This window comes from Rhyacophila brunnea, unplaced genomic scaffold (genome assembly GCF_057557595.1).
Source record: "Rhyacophila brunnea isolate RB1 unplaced genomic scaffold, BYU_Rbru_1.0 scaffold_9, whole genome shotgun sequence".
Classification (NCBI taxonomy): domain Eukaryota; kingdom Metazoa; phylum Arthropoda; class Insecta; order Trichoptera; family Rhyacophilidae; genus Rhyacophila; species Rhyacophila brunnea.
The window spans coordinates 46,770,639-46,793,158 of record NW_028233361.1 but is presented as its reverse complement, the minus strand read 5'-3'; the positions used below and the strand labels follow the sequence as shown (position 1 = coordinate 46,793,158).

Here is a 22,520-nt window from a genome sequence, read left to right as displayed (position 1 = left end):
ATTCAGTTGAATAATTTAATTCAGAATTACAAAACCTAACCTAACCTAACCTAATAATAATAATATTATATTATGTCCAATTATAACTAATAAAATCATCCGTATTAAATTTACTTTTTCTTCTGTCATGTTGACAGTTCAAGAATTCCATACCCTGGCGAATTCATGTACTCAGCAGAAAATTTACCTAATTCATGAATAAGGCAACAGGCTTGACTATTACATGAATTAGCCAAAATTTTGCCCATTTCATGTAATAGTTAATTTCGCACATTCGGTGTAACACATATATCAGATTTCCATTGTCTTCAACGTTCATTACTAAAAGAAAATTTCAGAATTAACATAAATTTGTTTCTTACGGTGTCTAATAACTACAATTATTTTACTTACAACTATATTTTTGAGGCAATATCAGTTACACCAATTAATAATTTAGCTTTCAGGCTCAAGCTTATTAAAACACTTCACAATTCAGTACACAATTTGTGATTTTTTTATACCGACAATGGCGCATATTATATCTTTTTTCGACCCTCCTTGGTCACATATTTAGACGATACTTATTCATTATTAAATTTATCTTTTTTTTTAGTAACTATACCATTAATAATGTTATAAATTGACAAAAATTAAACTTCTCTATGAACTGAATATAGTAGAATCTCACTAATCCGGCACTTTATGAAATCTGATGGTGCCGGATAACTAGAATGTACGAAAAACTGGAAAATAAAATGTGTTAGTACTAGTAGTAGCAGTTTTATTTAAATCAGTAGCAAAAAGATATAGTAGCAACAAAATAATTGTTAAAATGTGTGTGTAAAAATGTTATCATATGTCGAGAGACACCATCAACCGCCTCCCTCCGGCTTAGATAGTGCCGTATTACTGATCATGGCAGATTTGTGAGATTCTACCATAGTCAAAACTGAATATAAAATGTTAAGAATGTAACATTCTGTTTTTGAAAAGCCTCAGAAGCATAACTATTAGAAAAATTTTAGAGAAAATCTCAAACCAAGTGGGATCATTCACGTTAATGGTATTAACTTACTGTCAATTCTTGTTGAAAAGATAATTTTCATCCGCTTCAATAGGACATTCTCTATTGATGACTTTGTTGACAAAACATCTTTTACTTCCCAGGTGACTGCTTAACAGCTAATAATTAATTACCGTTTTAAATATTCTTCTAGTCAATAATTCCTTATAACTATGCTATCTGAGATATTTCAATTTCCATTAAGAAATGGTTACCATCTTTGTTATATTATAAATCAAGGTAATGGACATTATTAACTCGATTTACAGATGGCGTCAGGACTGATCTAAATTTAAATTTTGACGTCCTTTGAATAGACACCGACAACTATAACTGGTTGAACTAGTGTCGCGGCACAAGTATTGCCGATGTATTGCGAGTTCTTATTTCTCCAAACCGTCGCACATCAAGTTATAGTTGTCGGTATCTGGTATTTATCTATTCAAGCATTTGGAAGCGGCAAAGTCTACAAAAGCCGCAATCAGAACATGTCGAGGATGCTAAGCCAAGGCGTAAGGTACATTTTGGTTAAAATTAGTTATTTATGCGGCTAGATTATTTTGACATCTTCACTGTCTCGAAAGTTCACCAGTGAATGTTATTTTGACAAAATTAAAACTATTTTTGCTAGGATGGCTGATGAAAAGTATCATGTCCGGAAATTTGTACGTATGCAGTTCGCCGTATCACAATTCACTGTGAAATGTTGTATCGGAAATATATGGTCGTATATTAAAGACCGTCCAACCTCTTTGGGTCATATAGTACTGAGGTAAAATTCATGTCTAAATAAAACACGGTTCTTGCCGGTTTACAGGAAGCTAGCGGCAAACAAATTTTGAAAATAGCTGATATACTGGATTATTTGTTAGGTTAGGCTTTCATTCTTGAAGGAACATTATTATTTGCAATGCTCCATGAACAATGCATAATTTTTCATCTCGGTGCTATAGAGATGACCGTATGGTATACGGTCATCTCTTTTCGATAAGAAAGCTCACGGCGAGCTTTGCTACGGTAAAATGTAATACGTACAATTTATGCGTAACTGAAAAGTATAAGTACAAAGAAATCAATCAAATTGGTATTTTATGTTGTAAATTGTCAATTATGACCTTTTGGCTTAACAAACTCAATATTTATTACAGTTATAAAATTGGCTATATAGTTTGTGGTCATAATTTTATCATAAGCTAAGATTAATCGCAAAAGGCTTTGGCTCGGATTTAGGCATTCATTTAGAATCACAAGGATTTTAAAGGAAGATATATGTTTATAAAATATATTTGCAACTACACACATATTGTTTAGTTTTCTAATTCGTTTATGTAAGCTTTGTAGCAGAAATATAGATAAGTAACAATAATATTTTTTTCTTGTTACGCTTTGAGCAGGATTATGTGCGGTCTTTGGCCAGTGTTTAGCAGTAATTAACCTAATGGGGCATTAATTTACACATGCAGAGATTTATTGTCACCAACTTAAACTTTCTCGACAAAAGTTAACTTCGTGTATTTTACGGATGCATGTCGCGACAGTAAGTGTTCACATGTTATGCATTTTTTGTCGCGACAATAAGTTTTGTCGACAATAAATCTACGCATGTGTAAAGCCCCTATAAATGCTAGAAGACACTTTTGCAGCGTTTAAACAACTAAACGTTTTCACATTACGACAATACTTACTACAAAACTGGTTGAATTAAGGAAAAGCTTATATTTTATGCATCAATTATCAGTGTGTAATAATGATGCATTTGTTTATCAAGCATTTGCTTATACCGGGACACCTACTCCGATATAAAATAATAATGTTAAAGTGGACACGTTAGCAGAATAGGTCAAATACATGAACGCAAATTTTTTATAATTACGCTTATTGCAGTGTAGTTCGACTATATACAAATAAGGTGGTGTGAATTATAGTCCAATAGGCCAAGTGACATGCAACGAAGATAAAATTACGAACTGTATGCTTTGTAAAGGGACGGACCCGTAAATTGTTTGCCGCCTCAAATGGCTGGGCAATGTACATAGGATGGACGAGTTACGCATGACAAAGAAATAGACATTCGGGAAGGCAACCTGGTCAACGAATGGTCCTGGAATGATGAAACCATAGAGTAAATTTGTCACCATGACAGCACATAACGTGATGATAGTGTATTTGAAGCATTCTGTCAATAAATGTCAGGTAACATTTTATCGAATCTAAAGCTTTTTACTGTTTTTAAATAATATGCAATCTGTGAAATAAGCCACAGTTCAAAAATGCTCTCCAGTATGTACTGTTGGTTGCTGCCATAGATGTTACAGTGTACCAAAAGTAGTACTGTCTGCACTGGGCCTTATTATAAAATAAAAATAAAACAATATGTTATGTGTATTCCATACCAAAATATTATATACATCTAAACGCAAACAAATTACACAATTTTATTATGTGCAAACGTTTGCTATTATACAAACATGTTTTTGAAACTCAGTGCATGTCCACATCTGCAAACTATCAAATTAAACTTAGTTTCGACAATCCACATCGTAAAAAGATCTGTTTTTTAATCAAGAGACTACGCCTCCCGCTACTTATGGTAATAGAGTAAACATTTTTATACAAATGTTTGATTACAGTTTTTGTACAGCTGTTATACATTTTGTTTGTGCGCAGATGTATGTAGGTAGGTATGTAATAGGCTTAATTAATTAAAAATAATTTGCATAGCGATAGCAAAATAACCCAAGATAATAAATATACATCTTAATAGATATCATCGAACGGTCACGTGCTGTTGTTAATCGTGAAATTGGGATTCTTCTTGAAGACAAAGATGGCGTCATCGAGCCAATAGTAGGACTGGTTGATATCCCCCTCGCAGAGATACGGAACTCGGCTCCACCTGACTATGTCCAGACCGATGTCGTCCCGGACGTACTCAAGGAACGAGGAAACTTGCTCTTCAAAGGTGCTACCTTTAATCGGCATGCGTTCGGTGGGATAGTGGTCGGTTGTATCTGAAAATAATAACATATATCATTAGGTTAGGTTACGTTAGGTTTTCTTTCTGTTTGTTCTATGTTTGCTGACTAAGTCTACAAATATACACAGAAAAAAATAACGGCTCAAGCCCAGGGGCGGCTCTACCTTAAGTGTTCATAGGGACCATCCCGACATTGTTATCATGTCAAAAATACACATACGATATTTTTATCATTGTCATAATATACCCACTTAATTACATGATTAACCCTTAGACTGCTACGCAACGATATATCATTGTTTTTGATATTGGCCACAACGATCGTCGTTTTGCATTTGATGCCTGAAATGTTAAGTTAATTTTGGAACATACTACTGCTTCAGCGGTATGAAACATTTAGTTTTATTTGATATATTTAGTTTTATTGTTGTATAATATAACTTGATTTATATATGTATTGTGACTGGGTAGGGTTAGAACTTATAACAATTGTATTTTTTTTCATCGCATCAGCATTTTTATAATAAAAGCATTAATTTCAAATACAAATTTCAGTTTACAATATAAACAAATTTCATTTTTTATTTGTTTACAGTCAAATTCTGGGTGGAATGACAATTTTTTATTTAATAATATACATTTGAAACAGTGGGAAAAGTATTTTAGAACAGTGTTTCCCTAAAAATACTAAAGATTATACTAACTAAATTAATACTAACTTACTTATTTCTAATTTACTAAAGAAAACTACACGGATCGTGACTCCCTGAAGGGACCGTAGATTTTCTATTAAATTGAAGTGGATTTATACTATATAAAAACAATTTCATTTATAAAAAAAATAATGAAATAAAAATCATTTGCAATATTTTAAATGTTCCGATAAGCAAACACCATGAAGACCTTTTTCACAACCAATTGTTTTCAATAGCTGTTAAAAATAAAAACTGGTATAACGCTGGCACACGTGGTCGTCAGTATGATAGAGCGAGAAAGAGAATTTCAATTAATTTTAAAGGCAGACGAAGCGGGGAATATCTAATAGCCTCATTATCTATTCAAAACGAAAAACTAATTACAAAATGTGTTTTCATAATATTCCGATTTCGCAGAATCAATTAGAGTGGTAAGGTGTCTAAAAATAATACAATACTTTAATTTATCGACAATTATTGGTAGCCATCTTCGACCGGATTTTGCACAACATCGTAGCAGCCAAAGGGTTAAATGAACTATTTAATTTATTTCATCCATCTAAACCCATCGCAATTTCATTGAGATATTTATTATTATTATGCAAATAAATAAAGCAATGGTTGTAAATTTTGTAATAACATAATGATGATTACGCGGTATTAAAATATTTAATTAAATTAAATACTCTCTATTGCACGGTGACACATATGTACGAATTAAGAAAGATATGGCGTCTATTTGTTGCTAACCGAGGCACTCAGTTTCATACCATCGCCGCGGTACAAATCTCGTTCTACAAAGGATATGAATACATTAGTGTTAGTATATGCATACTGGGGAGCAAATCAAATAACCCCTAAGTGAGTAAAAACGCTCATTGTATGTCATTGTTCAAAGTTGATAATGGGTCTAATAATTATTATTATTGATTAAGTTATTATTTTTAAGCACGCTTTTTAGATGTGAATAAGTAACGACTAAGATAGGCACTTAATCATATTATTTATTCTGAAAAGTTACTCATTTTCTCATTAATAAAATCATATTATTATAAGTAGCTTGGTACATTATGTATAATATGAGAAAGTAGTGTTACACCGCCGAATGGTCCCCATTTGGAGATGTCTCTGTGTATCTGGAGAGGCCCGAGTCGGTATCAAATCCAACAAATAGTAAGGGCTGATTACGAAAATAAATAATAATAATAGAGCCGGCAATGCCGTAGATTATGACCGTTGAAAAATATTTGCAACGTCGCCGTTTTTCGACAACGCTCTCGTTGAAAGCGAAACACAAGATGGCGGGGAATCCGTTGCAAACAGCCAAACAGTATACACACACATTTCGTCCTCCGTAAAATAAATTATTAAAAATGTAACTATTATATAATATTAACGTAAATATACCTTGCCGTTTCCAAAACAATTCCGGTGTGTTATTTGTTCACCTCCAAGTCCTAAATCCAGACGAAAATCCATACAACAAAATAAAAGTGACAGCATGTTTTCACTTTCGAAAATGGAGGGAAATGACAGTAGGTAGGTAGGTATATTTAATAATTAATGGTTAAAAAAACCCCACCACCTAGAAAATCGTCGAGCTCGCTCAAGCCAGTCCATGGCAGGCCTCAGCACTGTTAACACAGTCACAAGTTTATATTATAATTAGCCCAAATAAATGAATATCAGAAGTATTTACACGTGTTCCAATGGCACCCTACAAACAATCGCACATATTTGTTGTACATTTGTCAGATGCACCACTGCTAATATGCAAGCCTCCATTACCTAAGTAATAATTTATTTTCTTAAATACTTACACTCCACGTAAGGTTTGAACGGTAGAACCAGTGCGACTATTATCAGGCCGTCATCTTCCAGAGACTCCCTAGCAGTCAGCATCATGGTGCGGGGCTCCGAGCACCTGTCCAGCAAGTTCAGCATGGTGATAACATTGTACTTCTTTCCCAGCCACCAGTTTTCAAAGTCGAGCACCCTGAAATAATTCGAAGAATTTCTTATAGACAATTGATTAAGAAGAGAAATATACTTACTTACCTAAAGGGGGCACAACACTTTACACCTACCCTTCAATTATGTGTTTTATTAATAATCGTATTGGTGTTTAATCGACTTTGATGGAAATCCAGAATCACGGGACATCGGGATTATGTTTTTTTGTTTTTGAATGATGTGTGCTTTATTATAATTAATACCTTACAAATATTTTAAGTGTGTTGTACATTAGAGAAAAATCAATAAACGAAATTTTAATACAAACCATAACCACAAAATAATCTGTAATAATAAGATAGGTAGCCATTAACGAATTCACATTTTGTAACGTTTTTTTAATTGTAAGTTTATCATTGATTTAAAAAAAAATATTTTTATATTTTAGTAATTACATTTTAAAAAGTAAATTATCAAAAAATGTCTCAAGGTTCGTATTTTTCCGCTAGGTGCTTCACCTTAACTATTTCTATTAATGAGACTTAAAAGAACTATGTAATTGTTTTTGAATTCTGGTTGACTTCAATATCACCAATCATTTTGATCTGCAGAATTTAACGGCAAATTATTTCAAAAAGGGCTTCCAGATTAGGTACAACAAAATCTGTAGACAGGCAGAGACCCTGAGGTCTAATAAAAATGATAATATTCCTTTTTGTAAAAAAAAATATAGACGGAATAATATTATTAAAACACATATTTTTTGAATATCCAGTACCTAATCATAACGTTGAAAAAATGGTTCCCATTGAAAACCTCCAGTATTCGCAATTCCGAAATCTGGTCACTCTATCCAAGACTGTTTGAGTTAGAAAGGTTTTATGGTTTATTTATAAACTGTTCTCAAGAAAAATATCCTTGTTATACTACCATTATATTAATAGGAAACTCCCGTTGAAATAAACAATTATAATTTAATATTACTCACTGGAATCCTTTGGTCTCCAACATTTTCCTCATTGAAGCGCTGATTTCTGTGGCGTACAGGTGAGAGAAAAGCGACGCCCATCTCTTTGTGACCTCTCCATCACCAGCACCAAGATCCAGAAGAGTTCCCAACGTCCAGGGTTTGGCGTAGCCCCTATTCGTCAGGCTCCTGGATCCCGTCACCGGAGAGATCAGCTCGGTCAGCTGGTCTGATGACAGGACGAACATGGATCCACGGCCCAGCCATCTGTGGATAAGAAATGTTTTTATATTAGCTATCGATGTCGTGTAGGTATAAGAAATCAATAGGTTGCAACCTCAATTAGACGCCCACCTGTCATGAATGTAAAGGTCGAAAATGAAGATTTTTGGTATCTTTAAAAGCTAAGTCTGAACAATCTGTAGACTGTAGGAAAGGGGTGCCGGACGAAATCCCGAAGGCCGAAATCCCGAAGGCCGAAATCCCGAATGCCGAAATCCCGAATGGACGAAATCCCGAACGGCCGAAATCCCGAATGGCCGAAATCCCGAATGGCCGGAATCCCGAAGGCCGAAATCCCGAAAAATAAAAAAATATAAACAATAATAATTTTCAACCAGCGGTACGCAAATAGGCGGCGCTTTTTCGAGAGTGTGTAATTTTACAAGATAATAAAAATAGTTTTATAAAAACTATTATTAATTATGGATTGAAGCATAAAAATAATTTTAAACCAGCGGTACCCAAATAGACGGCTCTTTTTCTTGCGTGTGTAATTTACCATGATAATAAAAATAGTTTTATAAAAACTATTATTAATTATGGATTGAAGCATAAAAATAATTTTAAACCAGCGGTACCCAAATAGGCGGCTCTTTTCCTTGCGTGTGTAATTTACCAAAATAATAAAAATAGTTTTATAAAAACTATTATTATTTATGGATTGAAGCATAAAAATAATTTTCAAGCAGCGTTACCCAAATAGGCGGCTCTTTTTCTTGCATGTGTAATTTACCAATATAATAAAAATAGTTTTATAAAAACTATTATTAATTATGGTATGAAGCACAAAAATAATTTTCAACCAGCGGTATCCAAATAGGCGGCGCTTTTTCTTGAGTGTGTAATTTACCATGATAATAAAAATAGTTTTATAAAAACTATTATAAATTATGGATTGAAGCATAAAAATAATTTTAAACCAGCGGTACCCAAATAGGCGGCGCTTTTTCTTGAGTGTGTAATTTTACAAGATAATAAAAATAGTTTTATAAAAACTATTATTAATTATGGTATGAAGCATAAAAAGAATTTTCAACCAGCGGTACCCAAATAGGCGGCGCTTTTTCTTGAGTGTGTAATTTTACAAGATATTAAAAATAGTTTTATAAAAACTATTATTAATTATGGATTGAAGCATAAAAATAATTTTCAACCAGCGGTATCCAAATAGGCGGCGCTTTTTCTTGAGTGTGTAATTTACCAAGATAATAAAACAGTTTTATCAAAACTATTATTAATTATGGAATGAAGCACAAAAATAATTTTCAACCAGTGGTATCCAAATAGGCGGCGCTTTTTCTTGAGTGTGTAATTTACCAAGATAATAAAAATAGTTTTATAAAAACTATTATTAATTATGGATTGAAGCATAAAAACAATTTTCAACCAGCGGTACCCAAAAAGGCGGCGCTTTTTCTTGCGTGTGTAATTTACCAAGATAATAAAAATAGTTTTATAAAAACTATTATTAATTATGGATTGAAGCATAAAAATATTTTTAAACTAGCGGTACCCAAATAGGCGGCTCTTTTTCTTGCGTGTGTAATTTACCATGATAATAAAAATAGTTTTATAAAAACTATTATTAATTATGGATTGAAGCATAAAAATAATTTTAAACCAGCGGTACCCAAATAGGCAGCTCTTTTTCTTGAGTGTGTAATTTACCAAAATAATAAAAATAGTTTTATAAAAACTATTATTAATTATGGATTGAAGCATAAAAACAATTTTAAACCAGCGGTACCCAAATAGGCGGCTCTTTTTCTTGCGTGTGTAATTTACCGAGATAATAAAAACAGTTTTATAAAAACTATTATTAATTATGGAATGAAGCATAAAAATAATTTTAAACCAGCGGTACCCAAATAGGCGGCTCTTTTTCTTGCGTGTGTAATTTACCGAAATTTAAAAACAGTTTTATAAAAACTATTATAAATTATGGAATAAAGCACAAAAATAATTTTTAACCAGCGGTACCTAAATAAGCGGCGCTTTTTCTTGCGTGTGTAATTTACCAAGATAATAAAAATAGTTTTATAAAAACTATTATTAATTATGGATTGAAGCATAAAAATAATTTTCAAGCAGCGGTACCCAAATAGGCGGCTCTTTTTCTTGAGTGTGTAATTTACCAAGATAATAAAAATAGTTTTATAAAAACTATTATTAATTATGGATTGAAGCATAAAAACAATTTTCAACCAGCGGTACCCAAAAAGGCGGCGCTTTTTTTTGCGTGTGTAATTTACCAAGATAATAAAAATAGTTTTATAAAAACTATTATTATTTATGGATTGAAGCATAAAAATAATTTTCAAGCAGCGGTACCCAAATAGGCGGCTCTTTTTCTTGAGTGTGTAATTTACCAAGATAATAAAAATAGTTTTATAAAAACTATTATTAATTATGGATTGAAGCATAAAAACAATTTTCAACCAGCGGTACCCAAAAAGGCGGCGCTTTTTCTTGCGTGTGTAATTTACCAAGATAATAAAACAGTTTTATCAAAACTATTATTAATTATGGAATGAAGCACAAAAATAATTTTCAACCAGTGGTATCCAAATAGGCGGCGCTTTTTCTTGAGTGTGTAATTTACCAAGATAATAAAAATAGTTTTATAAAAACTATTATTAATTATGGATTGAAGCATAAAAACAATTTTCAACCAGCGGTACCCAAAAAGGCGGCGCTTTTTCTTGCGTGTGTAATTTACCAAGATAATAAAAATAGTTTTATAAAAACTATTATTAATTATGGATTGAAGCATAAAAATAATTTTAAACTAGCGGTACCCAAATAGGCGGCTCTTTTTCTTGCGTGTGTAATTTACCATGATAATAAAAATAGTATTATAAAAACTATTATTAATTATGGATTGAAGCATAAAAATAATTTTAAACCAGCGGTACCCAAATAGGCAGCTCTTTTTCTTGAGTGTGTAATTTACCAAAATAATAAAAATAGTTTTATAAAAACTATTATTAATTATGGATTGAAGCATAAAAATAATTTTAAACCAGCGGTACCCAAATAGGCGGCTCTTTTTCTTGCGTGTGTAATTTACCGAGATAATAAAAATAGTTTTATAAAAACTATTATTAATTATGGATTGAAGCATAAAAATAATTTTAAACTAGCGGTACCCAAATAGGCGGCTCTTTTTCTTGCGTGTGTAATTTACCATGATAATAAAAATAGTTTTATAAAAACTATTATTAATTATGGATTGAAGCATAAAAATAATTTTAAACCAGCGGTACCCAAATAGGCAGCTCTTTTTCTTGAGTGTGTAATTTACCAAAATAATAAAAATAGTTTTATAAAAACTATTATTAATTATGGATTGAAGCATAAAAATAATTTTAAGCCAGCGGTACCCAAATAGGCGGCTCTTTTTCTTGCGTGTGTAATTTACCGAGATAATAAAAACAGTTTTATAAAGACTATTATTAATTATGGAATGAAGCATAAAAATAATTTTAAACCAGCGGTACCCAAATAGGCGGCTCTTTTTCTTGCGTGTGTTATTTACCGAAATTTAAAAACAGTTTTATAAAAACTATTATAAATTATGGAATAAAGCACAAAAATAATTTTTAACCAGCGGTACCTAAATAAGCGGCGCTTTTTCTTGAGTGTGTAATTTACCAAGATAATAAAAATAGTTTTATAAAAACTATTATTAATTATGGATTGAAGCATAAAAACAATTTTCAACCAGCGGTACCCAAAAAGGCGGCGCTTTTTCTTGCGTGTGTAATTTACCATGATAATAAAAATAGTTTTATAAAAACTATTATTAATTATGGATTGAAGCATAAAAATAATTTTAAACCAGCGGTACCCAAATAGGCAGCTCTTTTTCTTGAGTGTGTAATTTACCAAAATAATAAAAATAGTTGTTTTTTTATTTTTATTTATTATCTTTTTTTTATACTTTATATATATATATTTATACTTTTTATTTATTTTAAACATTTGATGACTGCATAAAGTATTTTTATTACATAAAATAGTATTCTTTTAAACCTCTCGCTCTAATGTTTTAGAATATAGTCATATTTCAGTACATAAATGTGCAGTGGTGTTAAGATTTTTTACATTTATTAATTTTTAAACGCATTTATAAAACCACCAGTATAATTTATGTCGACATTATTATAGTGAAATATTTACGATAAAAAATTATATTGATAATCTCTGTGATCCCAAATTTGACAAGAATGAAATTATCGAATCGCCCATAGTATGTATATTTCCCAAAACGTAGTATGGCTTGCTTATAATAGGCATGGTTTAATAATTTATGTTGGATCTTAACAGTACCTCCACCCTTTGCTACTGCTAGGTAGATACTGATTTAAATGAATGCATGTATGTAATTTCTAGTAAATTCCATACATATACGTTTATTGACAGGGTGCAGAAGTAGACTCATTTACAGCCACTGAGTAGGTATGTGAAACGCTGATGGATTACCAATTGAATGTCGGTTTTCCACGTACCCGTCAGGAGTTCGTGCCACCAGGATATAAATCACAAAAGTTGCGCCAATAACGATTCGCCAGACACAAAATAACAAATTTACCAGACACCACCGTCTGGATTGTATTTATAAGAAAAAAGAAGAAAACATTTGAACGAAATGTATCGTTACGCGGTACAGTTAAATTTAATATCGGATATGATTGGAAAAATACAGTTTAAAAACGCGGCCAGACATTCGACGAGCATATTATTTATGTAAATAATAAAATCCGATAGAATGTACGTAGGCACCAATTTAGAATTGGATGTTTAGGTATCCTACGATCTATGTTTTGTTATTGTTAACACTACAACTAGGGATCCCGAGCTATTTTCGATACCTATGAATCCCGGGATTAATAAACATAACCTCGAAACATTCGGGATTGATTTTTTTATCAATTTTTATGGAAAATAAAATAAAAACGAAAATATAACAGAAAAAATAATAATAACAAATAACTACATAAGAAATAAACTGAGTTTGAATGAAGTTTCATTTATACCCATGTGTAAGTTGCTGATTCATTTTATTTTTTCACTGAAATGAGAAAGATTGGAAAAAACAATGCTTCGCACTATTAACAAAGTAATTCCACCATGATCTCATACGTTTTACAGCAGTTTCATATTTGGCTGACTAATTAGATTTATGAAGCGAAAAGGCCATAAACCATGATTTACTTTACTATTTTAAATCTCGCTAACCCATTCATTAAATCTTTACTATCAGAAACAGCAACTCATATTAAAATCACATTATTATTTATATTACAATATTATTTACCCCATTAAACTTATGTATTTCCAAGATTGAACGTATACAATATTAACAATAAATTTCTTAAATTATACTAGATTTATTTTTGACCGATTTTATCAATGTTATTTGTAAATATAAAAATGTTATATTAACAATGGAAGAACATGCCAATCTCGGGACCAGTCCCGGGATCCCGGGATTGTCAAATTGTAATCCCGAAATCCCGGGATCAGAATTTTCTGCTCGGGATTGGATTCCCTAACTACAACAGATCACGATATCGAGTGACAGTAGTGTAGTAGTAACAGTGAAACAATACCCAGGCTTTGTGAAAATCGCATATTTAAAATTTATAAAAATAAGCCAGCAATGTTAAGATAAAATTGTCATGATAGCAGTGGCGAAGGGTGGAGGCAGGCTGTTAAGATTCGACATAAATAGTACCTACACACTAAACTTCGTCAGCTATACTTATTTGGTTTCATTGAAATAAAAATGCAATTAGCATAATATGTTGCTGGTTAGTTTTTAAAATTCAATTAAACCCTTCCTAGACTAAACCACAATAGTTTGTGTGACCTATGGGAGATCCGACAAAAATAGTGCACACTTTTTCAGTCATAGTTATTTGTTTTCGTTGAATTAGTAATATATATTTTTACAGATGTTATTAGTTAGTTTGAAAATAACCATTTAGCCCTGCCTGAACCAAACCATAATCGATAAAAAAATATTCTTCTATCTATAAACAATCTAAAACTATGTATGGTTTATTGACCTAATTTTAGATATTTTATAGATAAACGAATATTTTTTGACTATTTTACTGGGTTTAATCGAATTTTCAAAAACTAACAAACACTGTCTACAAATTGTAGTCTTAGTTCAATGAAAACAAAAAAGTTTGACTGACAAAGTTTAGTGTGCACTATTTATGTCGGATCCTAACAGCTTACCTCCACCCTTCGCCACTGGGTACAGTATGTATTTGTGATCTCATCGGCCGATTCGAATCCGGAACCCCCGGATGGCAAAACGGTGGCTTACGCATTGGACTACTCCTTATGATTGATGCTGTCACCGTCATAATAATTTGAAAAATTTCGCGGGGTTTTTCGTTACGAGAAAATTTGAGAAAAAAATAATAGGTGTAGTTCCAGCCTTGGCAACCTGGCATTATGTCAGCTAAATGGCCAGTCACTTTTGAGATCAGTCGTTAACACAATTAAATATATGTAGTTAAAAAATGTAACCCTGCCAATTTTCTTTGTTTTGTAAGCTACTAGGGATATGGAATCACCCTTCTAGCCAACTTTCCTTGATTGTGTTGTAATGTTTAATTAAATTTTGAAAATAAATAAGGTGTGATTTATGCTACAAATTTAGGTGAAGAACAATGGCTGACAGCTAATTCAATGATTAGTCTTAGTAAACTTCATTTTCATATACGTAGGTATATGTCAGTGGCGGAGAATCCATACTAGGCGATTATTTGAAGCCTACCTTCATAAGAAAAATATTTTTTAATTGCATATTGACATATTGATATAATCACTCTATAAAAATAATTTAATTTACCAACGACATATTATGTCGTATAATTTGTTGGAATGTATTATACAGATTATAAAACAATGAATAAATGTCGGATTATTTCTCAAGGAATTGTGATATTTTTTCGTATGGATTTCACGTCACGTAACCTCAGTCAATCTATCGAATTGTATGAAATATGGTAGGCTCCTATCGCAGAGCCTAAAACCTTCGCTAATAATATTGTTGTCATAACTGCACTTGTCCAAAATAATTATTAATTAGATACTTAATTAAAAAAAATATATAAATATGGCGTTTAATCGCATATTAATAAATATAAATTGTTTTTAAAAATAAAAATAAATTTTATCTAATGATTTTTGATGTGTATAAATGTTTTGAAAAATATGTAATTTAAACTCATCCCTCAATTTTATGTCGTCAGTGAGTTTTTGAAGTTTCATTGAATTAGTGTGTCGTTGTCATTAGTGTGTACCTATTAATTAGTAGTAATATCGTATTATCTTCTTATTTCCCGTAAGTACCTATACTTGACAAGTGTGCTCTTGTTCTCAGATCTCCACAGCCTACCTCTTTCCAAAAGTCACCCTTCGCCACTGGTATATGTATATAAATGCTCCGTATCAAAAGGTTTTTTTTTATTCAACGTAAACGCTTCAGTTGCATGACTATTAGTTAATTTCATCGTGATTAGGTATGGCGCAGGTGACTCAATTGGTAAAGTGCGTTGTTTGCAATCTGATAGATGTAGTTTCAAGTCCTGTCCAGCGCTATATTCTATTCAACATTTTTTTCTAATTTGTTGTTGAGGTTTTTTCTTGAATATAATTCCACCTGCGTTTTTCACAATACCGATAAAAAATCTCAATATAATTTTCGATAGAATAAGCGAGATTCGTCTAGTTTTCCTCGATGTGACATTTTTCCAACCGTTTTCAGGTTCAAGGTGTCCCGGCATTGCATTTTTATCGACAGAAGCATCCTCGGTCGTCGCAGCCATTGTTATTTTATGGTTTTCAGCTCGACTCGACGCGACGGGTCAATGGCGCGAACCGCGTTCACTTTCCACGTCTGTTTGAATGCCATAAAACAATACATACACGCCACACACACCATAGAATCATAACAAGTATCCACATCGCATAGACCAGAAAAGGTGCGAACTTTCGCTGTCTTCAAATGGCAACACTGGAAGCTGCTAAAAAGGTCCAATAGTGATTTTCAGATTGATATTTGAAAAGAAAATGTTATCTGATGCATTAGGATTAGAAAATTGTTTCAATAACACGATATCTTAAAGGCGCACAGGCAAAATTTGGGGTGTTTTTATGATTTAAGCTTGAATAATCTATATACCTCGTAGGTCATTACGACGTCCTTTCCTTTCTTAATTCAGAAATCAATATTTCATGATCGAATAAAATATTTTTAATAACGAAAAAGATTATTAAGTAGGTACTTATTGTAAACGCCATCAATTTAAAATTGAGCGTAAACTGTAAAGCCATTCAGATATCTGTGGTTATGGTATGGTACCTACATTTCAAAATTATTATTTTGTTAATGCGCGCATTATACATTTATTTGCATTTTCATAATAAATAATATTAATACATACATATTATTAGAATGTACATAATTTTGAAAACACTTCTGACGTCGGTTAGTAATTAAAATAATACCTACTTTGATTTAAAATACAAAAGCCGATCGCCAATAGTAGCTCAATTTGGTAAGCGCTTCAGAGAGTATTAAGAACCGTTAGTTAAAATTTGTCGCAATTAAGTACGGCGCCTTTAACATAGTGGTATATGTGCGTGGGCGCGAAACCCGACAGATGCAGGTTCGATTCCTGTGGGGTGTCTTTGTTTTTGTGAAAAGATTTTTTCTATTGGTTATAATTTATAATATATTCTCTCAGAAGTGTTTTCAAATTTATGTATGTTCAATAATTAGAATGTTACATTCTTAAATCTTGTGAATTATTCGTTGAATAAAAAAATATATTATTAGTATTAGACGCTCTATACGGTAACCTTTCTATTGGAGTTTGCAATTGACTCGTAATTTTGGAGAAATTACTACCCTTTAAGTTGTGTACATATTTAAGTAAAGTAAATTACCATGTCCTATCCTAAAAAAAAGAAAATATGAGTTTATCATGTTACGTGGGGTTACACGTAAATTGTACGGATTGCATTTCACCGTAGCACGGTTAGCCGTGAGCTTTCTTATTGGACAGATCAAAAAAATATGCGTTGTTTGTGGATCATTGCAAACAATAATTTTAGTAGATTAAACAAGAACATTAATTTGATATTGATTGTTGTAACGCTGTCATTATTATCAGATACCACCAACCAGAATTTTATATAAATCATACGACATAATTGTATTTTTAATTTACTTACTAATCTACTTATTTTCTTCTGTCTTTATCTTGTACCTATTCCTGTTTAATCACGTATGATATGAATTTCATCTCAATACTATACGTCAATCTATTTCCGTTACAATATCTCAGTGAACTTTGATACGCCCAACTGCATACGTACAAATTTCCGGACACTGCATTAATGTTTAGTATTGGGTATTGATATTTGACTGATGTGTTAAAATTTAAGTTCAATAGATGATGGCGTATTATACCGATTGGATTATAACAACCATTTACAATTAACCACTACAATCTAATAATAGTATTATTATCATGAGATAAAAAGTTGTACATGAACAGGTATTAATAATATTACGTGAGAGAAGTTTGACGGATGGGATGGCCATAAAGGGAAGGGTACCGCCGAGTTGAGATCAACGCATTTATTAAAAAAAAAGAAGTCGGATCTCAGTTTGACGTCTGCGTGTAATCCAACAATGCAATCGTTCAAATGAATTATTGTAATCACACTTACAAAGTATTCCACAGACAATAAAAGTAATGGCCTGCAATATGCGCAGGCCGGCGATCACTCTTTCCCGCGCGAAAATAAAATGATTGTCAGTCAGGGTTGCCATTATGCATAAATTATATTCGCAACGTCACTGCGTCGAATAAAGCGCGCGCCAAAGCTTTTGCCGCGTGCAGAGATTCCCAGTTTTTTTATTATTATTATTATTGTCATTTCGCGAATGACAACACTGCAGCTGTTCGATAATCAGATCTAATAGTAATAAAATTGCTAGAGATTTTCAGGGCAATTTCGTATATATGTATTATTTTTATTTTTTATTTAGTATTTGGATTGCTATAATAGTGTTCTTCCTTTTTTATATATACTTACCTATATTATTCCTTCTTCAACGATATTATGTTACAGTATACGCCCCTAGACAAAATGCCGCCCCTAGATAGCGCCAAAACGCCGCCCCATTTTTTTAATAAAGTATTTTGTATCATACGTGCACGTGTCGTTTCTGGCCACCAAGGAGTCGTCGAAGGGCAACGAAAGTAAACTAGACATCGCGAACACGACAAAAAAATACAGTCCCGTTAAACCTTGTATGTTAATTTAATGCACTTTATTTCCAACCAGTGAGCTGGATTTCTTAATGGAAAGATATTTTCGTTATTACTAAGTTTAAGTAGCTATTTCTATATATACCAAACAGTTCTCCTCGATTTGCCACTTTTCGAGTAACTGCCGCCCCCAAGCGACGCTCAATCTGCCTACGTCCACGGGACGACACTGCAGTATACAGTATAGTGTACTTTCAAACAGGTCATCGTTGGTTTTGATCAATCATGGAGATGTCTCTTACTGGATAAATCACTAGCCACGTGCAATGTTTATTAATTACAATATATATTAGAAAGGCCTCCAGTTTAGTCAACATACAATTGTTGAAGTATGATTATTTCAAAGGAAAATAGTGTCATTGCAAGTGCGATAAACTTTTAAACAATGGGTCTGGGTTCGAATTAAACTTATTGGGTAAACGTCATACGTTGTTATTTCAATCAATGTGTATATTTTAAAAATACTCCCTGCTATACGTTGCGACCGCGTATATTACCTTACCGCGCCTTGTTGCTTCCACGGCGGACCCGCGTGCATTTTTCATATCCACGACAACAGTTAAAATCGCTAGTGAATATTTGCAGATGTTGCGTAGGAATTAGGCAGAGGTGATGGTGATTATTGTTACGGTTGATATTCTTGAGTTACTTGACTGTACTTAAATAATAATTATTAGAAGAAATACACTGATATTTTTTACCAGATTCGTCGCTAGTTTTTGAGTTTATGGTTTTTTATTTTATTTTTATCGTGGGGTCCTCAAAAAGAGTCAGTGCCTCAGGCCTCCAAGTGCCTAAACCCGCCACTGAATACATGCCATTGCCATGTTATATGTATCTGGGTGAGTGGGCGATTTCATGCTGCAGTTTTGCCTCAATGGTTGAATGAAGAAAGGTAAGTAAGAAAATAATTCTATTTGACGAAGTGCATATTAAAAATCCCATAAAACAGCATTTTAAGAGCCCACAAGGGCGTGGCGCTCGCACGAAAACAAGAATGCAATTGTTGGTAGGTACCTAACTAATTGAAACAATGTATGGAAGGCTACTATTCTTGTTTCACTTGCAATAATACTTATTTTGAAGTAGGCATGCTATTCATTTCTCAGTTCCGCTTATCAAAAGTTGTTATAGAATGAATAATTTAAAAAAAAGAGATTATAAGGGGTCGCCATCAATGACAAGACATGATTTACGGCATATTGACCTCCTGTCCTTATTTCTTTTTTTTTATTATAATTTTTTTTTATTAAGGAAAACAAACATTTACATTGATTACAAATATAATATATAAATAACAATGGATTAAAGAAAAGATATTGCAACCAGCAAAGTTGCCATATATAAATTATAATAATATACATAGTTGTTATAAGTTATAATCATCATACTTTGGTCACAAAATCTTTTCCAAATTATGCCACATTTTTAACACCCTCCTATGAAAATGGTCGATTTCACTAATCATCACATTACATAAAACCGCTTCCCCCGTACGGCGTGCTGTTATATATGGACGACCCCTAAGCATACCTATCAATCAACCTAAAATTGTACACATAAACATAATTGGTATTTCCAATAAAAAATAACTAGGTAGGTACTTATATTGATAAATTCATAATTAAACAATTACATTAGCTAGTGGGTATAAGGACGAAACAATTAAATTATAAGTAATCCTGACGACATCTATGAATCAAGATTTCGAAGGAGTTTTAACATACTTGATTGCATAATTAAGGCGGTCAGAGCAGAAGTGGCGTAACAACGAATTCTAAACGGAGTTAACCATTGGAAGATGTTCCAGAGGTAATAGGCAACCTCTTCCAATGGTTAACTCCATTTAGAAATTTTTGCGGGTTACGCCACCTCTGCTCTGACCGCCTGAATTATTAGAGGCATGATTTACTTCGGCTCATAATGCGGGGATATGTAGAGGGCAGCAAAAGCGTTTGCTACCTCCGTAAGGATAATGAGGTGTACTGAAACTTGGCCACCAACCTTCGATAGAAGATGGCACCACAAAAAGAAGAAGATCTGCAAAGTTAGTGCTTGGATCGGCGGTTTATTATGATAAGTGATAAGACTGACAAGGCTTGTCATTGTATGAGAGAAAAGAAAGATGACACAAATATGTATTGTTAATGGAATTAATTTTAATTATAGACTATTACTAAACTTTGGGAGGCAGTATTGTTTATTTTATTATAAATAAGTGTAGGTATACTTGAATACTGTATCCAATAATATTTATCATTAAAACTAATTCAGTAGATATGTAGGCAAATATACCTATTTTTAGAGAGGCTATTGGTTATTATTCTATTATTGTATTATATGTAATGTTATGATGAGGCACCAAGACCAAAATGCCATTTATTGTCGCCATGTAGGACTCGTGATTGTATACGTATACTCGAATACATAATGAAGAGCTCATGGTCCTCAATAATATTCATCTTTATACCGCTTTGATAGGAAAATACTAATTGTCACGAATCGTCAAAATAGCCCCGATAAAATAATGGATGGTAATAATTAGTACCTAAATGTACTTGAGGTTTTCACGCGGGAAACGATGCGTGATGCCGGTCAGCCTGGGAACTGGTAAATACAATATACATTGTAGAAAATTGTAAGGAATTTGGACCTCTGGTACCTAATAGGTACTGTTGTAAATATTTTTATGTAATATAAAATGACGTTCCTACAGCGCTCGAAATGGAAAATTTTACGAACCGGAGCGCTTGGTAATTTAACGAAAATATTAACACTGTTACTTTTCTAATTCTATACATATATGTATTTAAAAAAAAACGATTTTGTTAGATTTTTTTATAATATGACATAACTTGCACAGACGGTCAAATTAATATGTACACGAGACGGAGCGATAATTTTGGGGATTGTATGAACCGGAACGGCGCTCCGGTGCGTTCCGGTCCATTTCGAGCCCTGCGTTCCTAACACGCTACTATTATGCGCAGTGACGTTCCTAGACAAAATGCCGCCCCTAGGCAGCGCCAAAATGCCACCCTATTTTTTTATGCAGTATTTTTTATCATCCTTTCATGACACCAATATCTAAGAAATGTGTTGTGTGGATATTTTACTAACAAGATATATACCACTAAATCTAATTTAAATACCATTTCTACTTCAAATATACAATATTACGAGTCCACGGTTTCAGATAGGTACATTAAAAATATATCTGAGAACTTTCAAAATACGCGAGTGACTGGCAAAAATATTCGGATAAATTAATTAGGTAAGTATGTATTTACCTATAATTAAAATATAATTCGCAATTCTGCATGTGTCATTGCTGGTCATCAAGGACGTTACGTCCAAGGAAAACGGAAGTAAACTAGATATCGCAAACCCGACAAAAAAAATACAGCCCTGTTAAACCCTGCATGTTGATTAATACACTTTGTTTCCAACCAGTGAGGTGATTTTTTTAAGGGGGGACATGCTCGTCGAAGGTCAAAATTGAGTTTTTATTGTATTTTCAAACCATGATCCTAGACACTCCTTAAACGTTGTAGATAATCTATTTATATAATTTTGAAGCCTTATTATCCTTTATAATTATTTTTAACATTTGATGACTGCATTAAGTATTTTTGTTACATAAAATAGTATTCTTTTAAACCTCTCGCTCTAATGTTTTAGAATATAGTCATATTTCGGTACATAACTGTGCAGTGGTGTTAAGATTTTTTACATTTATTAATTTTTAAACGCATTTATAAAACCATTAGCATAATTTATTACGAGATAATTTTTGTAAAATATTCACGATAAAAAATTATATTGATAATCTCTGTGATCGCAAATTTGACAAGAATTAGGCATTATATTATTCAAAAAATCGGCAAGATTAACACATTTGAAGATGATTTTAAAGATATTTATTATAAGCTATGTCTTTGACCATTCAAGTGTGATAAACATATTATGAATAATAATTGATTTATAATAATTATTGACCTAAGAATAAGGTAGTGTTTTTTTGAAATACGCCATTTCTTTTGTCATTCCCCAGTGGTTAAGCTACAACATACGGCCGTAGCCATAAATTGACAAACTATAATTAAAGTAGGGAGTAAAATGATATTAACGCGCGTGTTTGAACATGTACCGTTTAAAAAAAAAATAAAAAAAAAATTGGTTAGGTACATGTTCAAACACGCGCGTTAACATAATTTTACTCCCTACTTTA

At 32.4% G+C, this 22,520-nt stretch overlaps 1 protein-coding gene across 1 annotated transcript in view; it reads right to left on the bottom strand.

The window, feature by feature from the left end:
- Positions 1–593: 593 nt before the first annotated feature.
- Positions 594–22,520, bottom strand: part of LOC147063713 (protein-L-histidine N-pros-methyltransferase) — a 334,754-nt gene continuing 312,827 nt past the window's right edge. The window contains exons 3-5 of the mRNA XM_085959932.1: positions 7,659–7,904; positions 6,538–6,713; positions 594–4,056 (exon numbers count right to left, since the gene is read on the bottom strand). Coding sequence (XP_085816058.1) covers positions 3,824–4,056; positions 6,538–6,713; positions 7,659–7,904 — 655 coding nt within the window. The 3' untranslated portion in view covers positions 594–3,823. The remainder of the gene's footprint in view (positions 4,057–6,537; positions 6,714–7,658; positions 7,905–22,520) is intronic.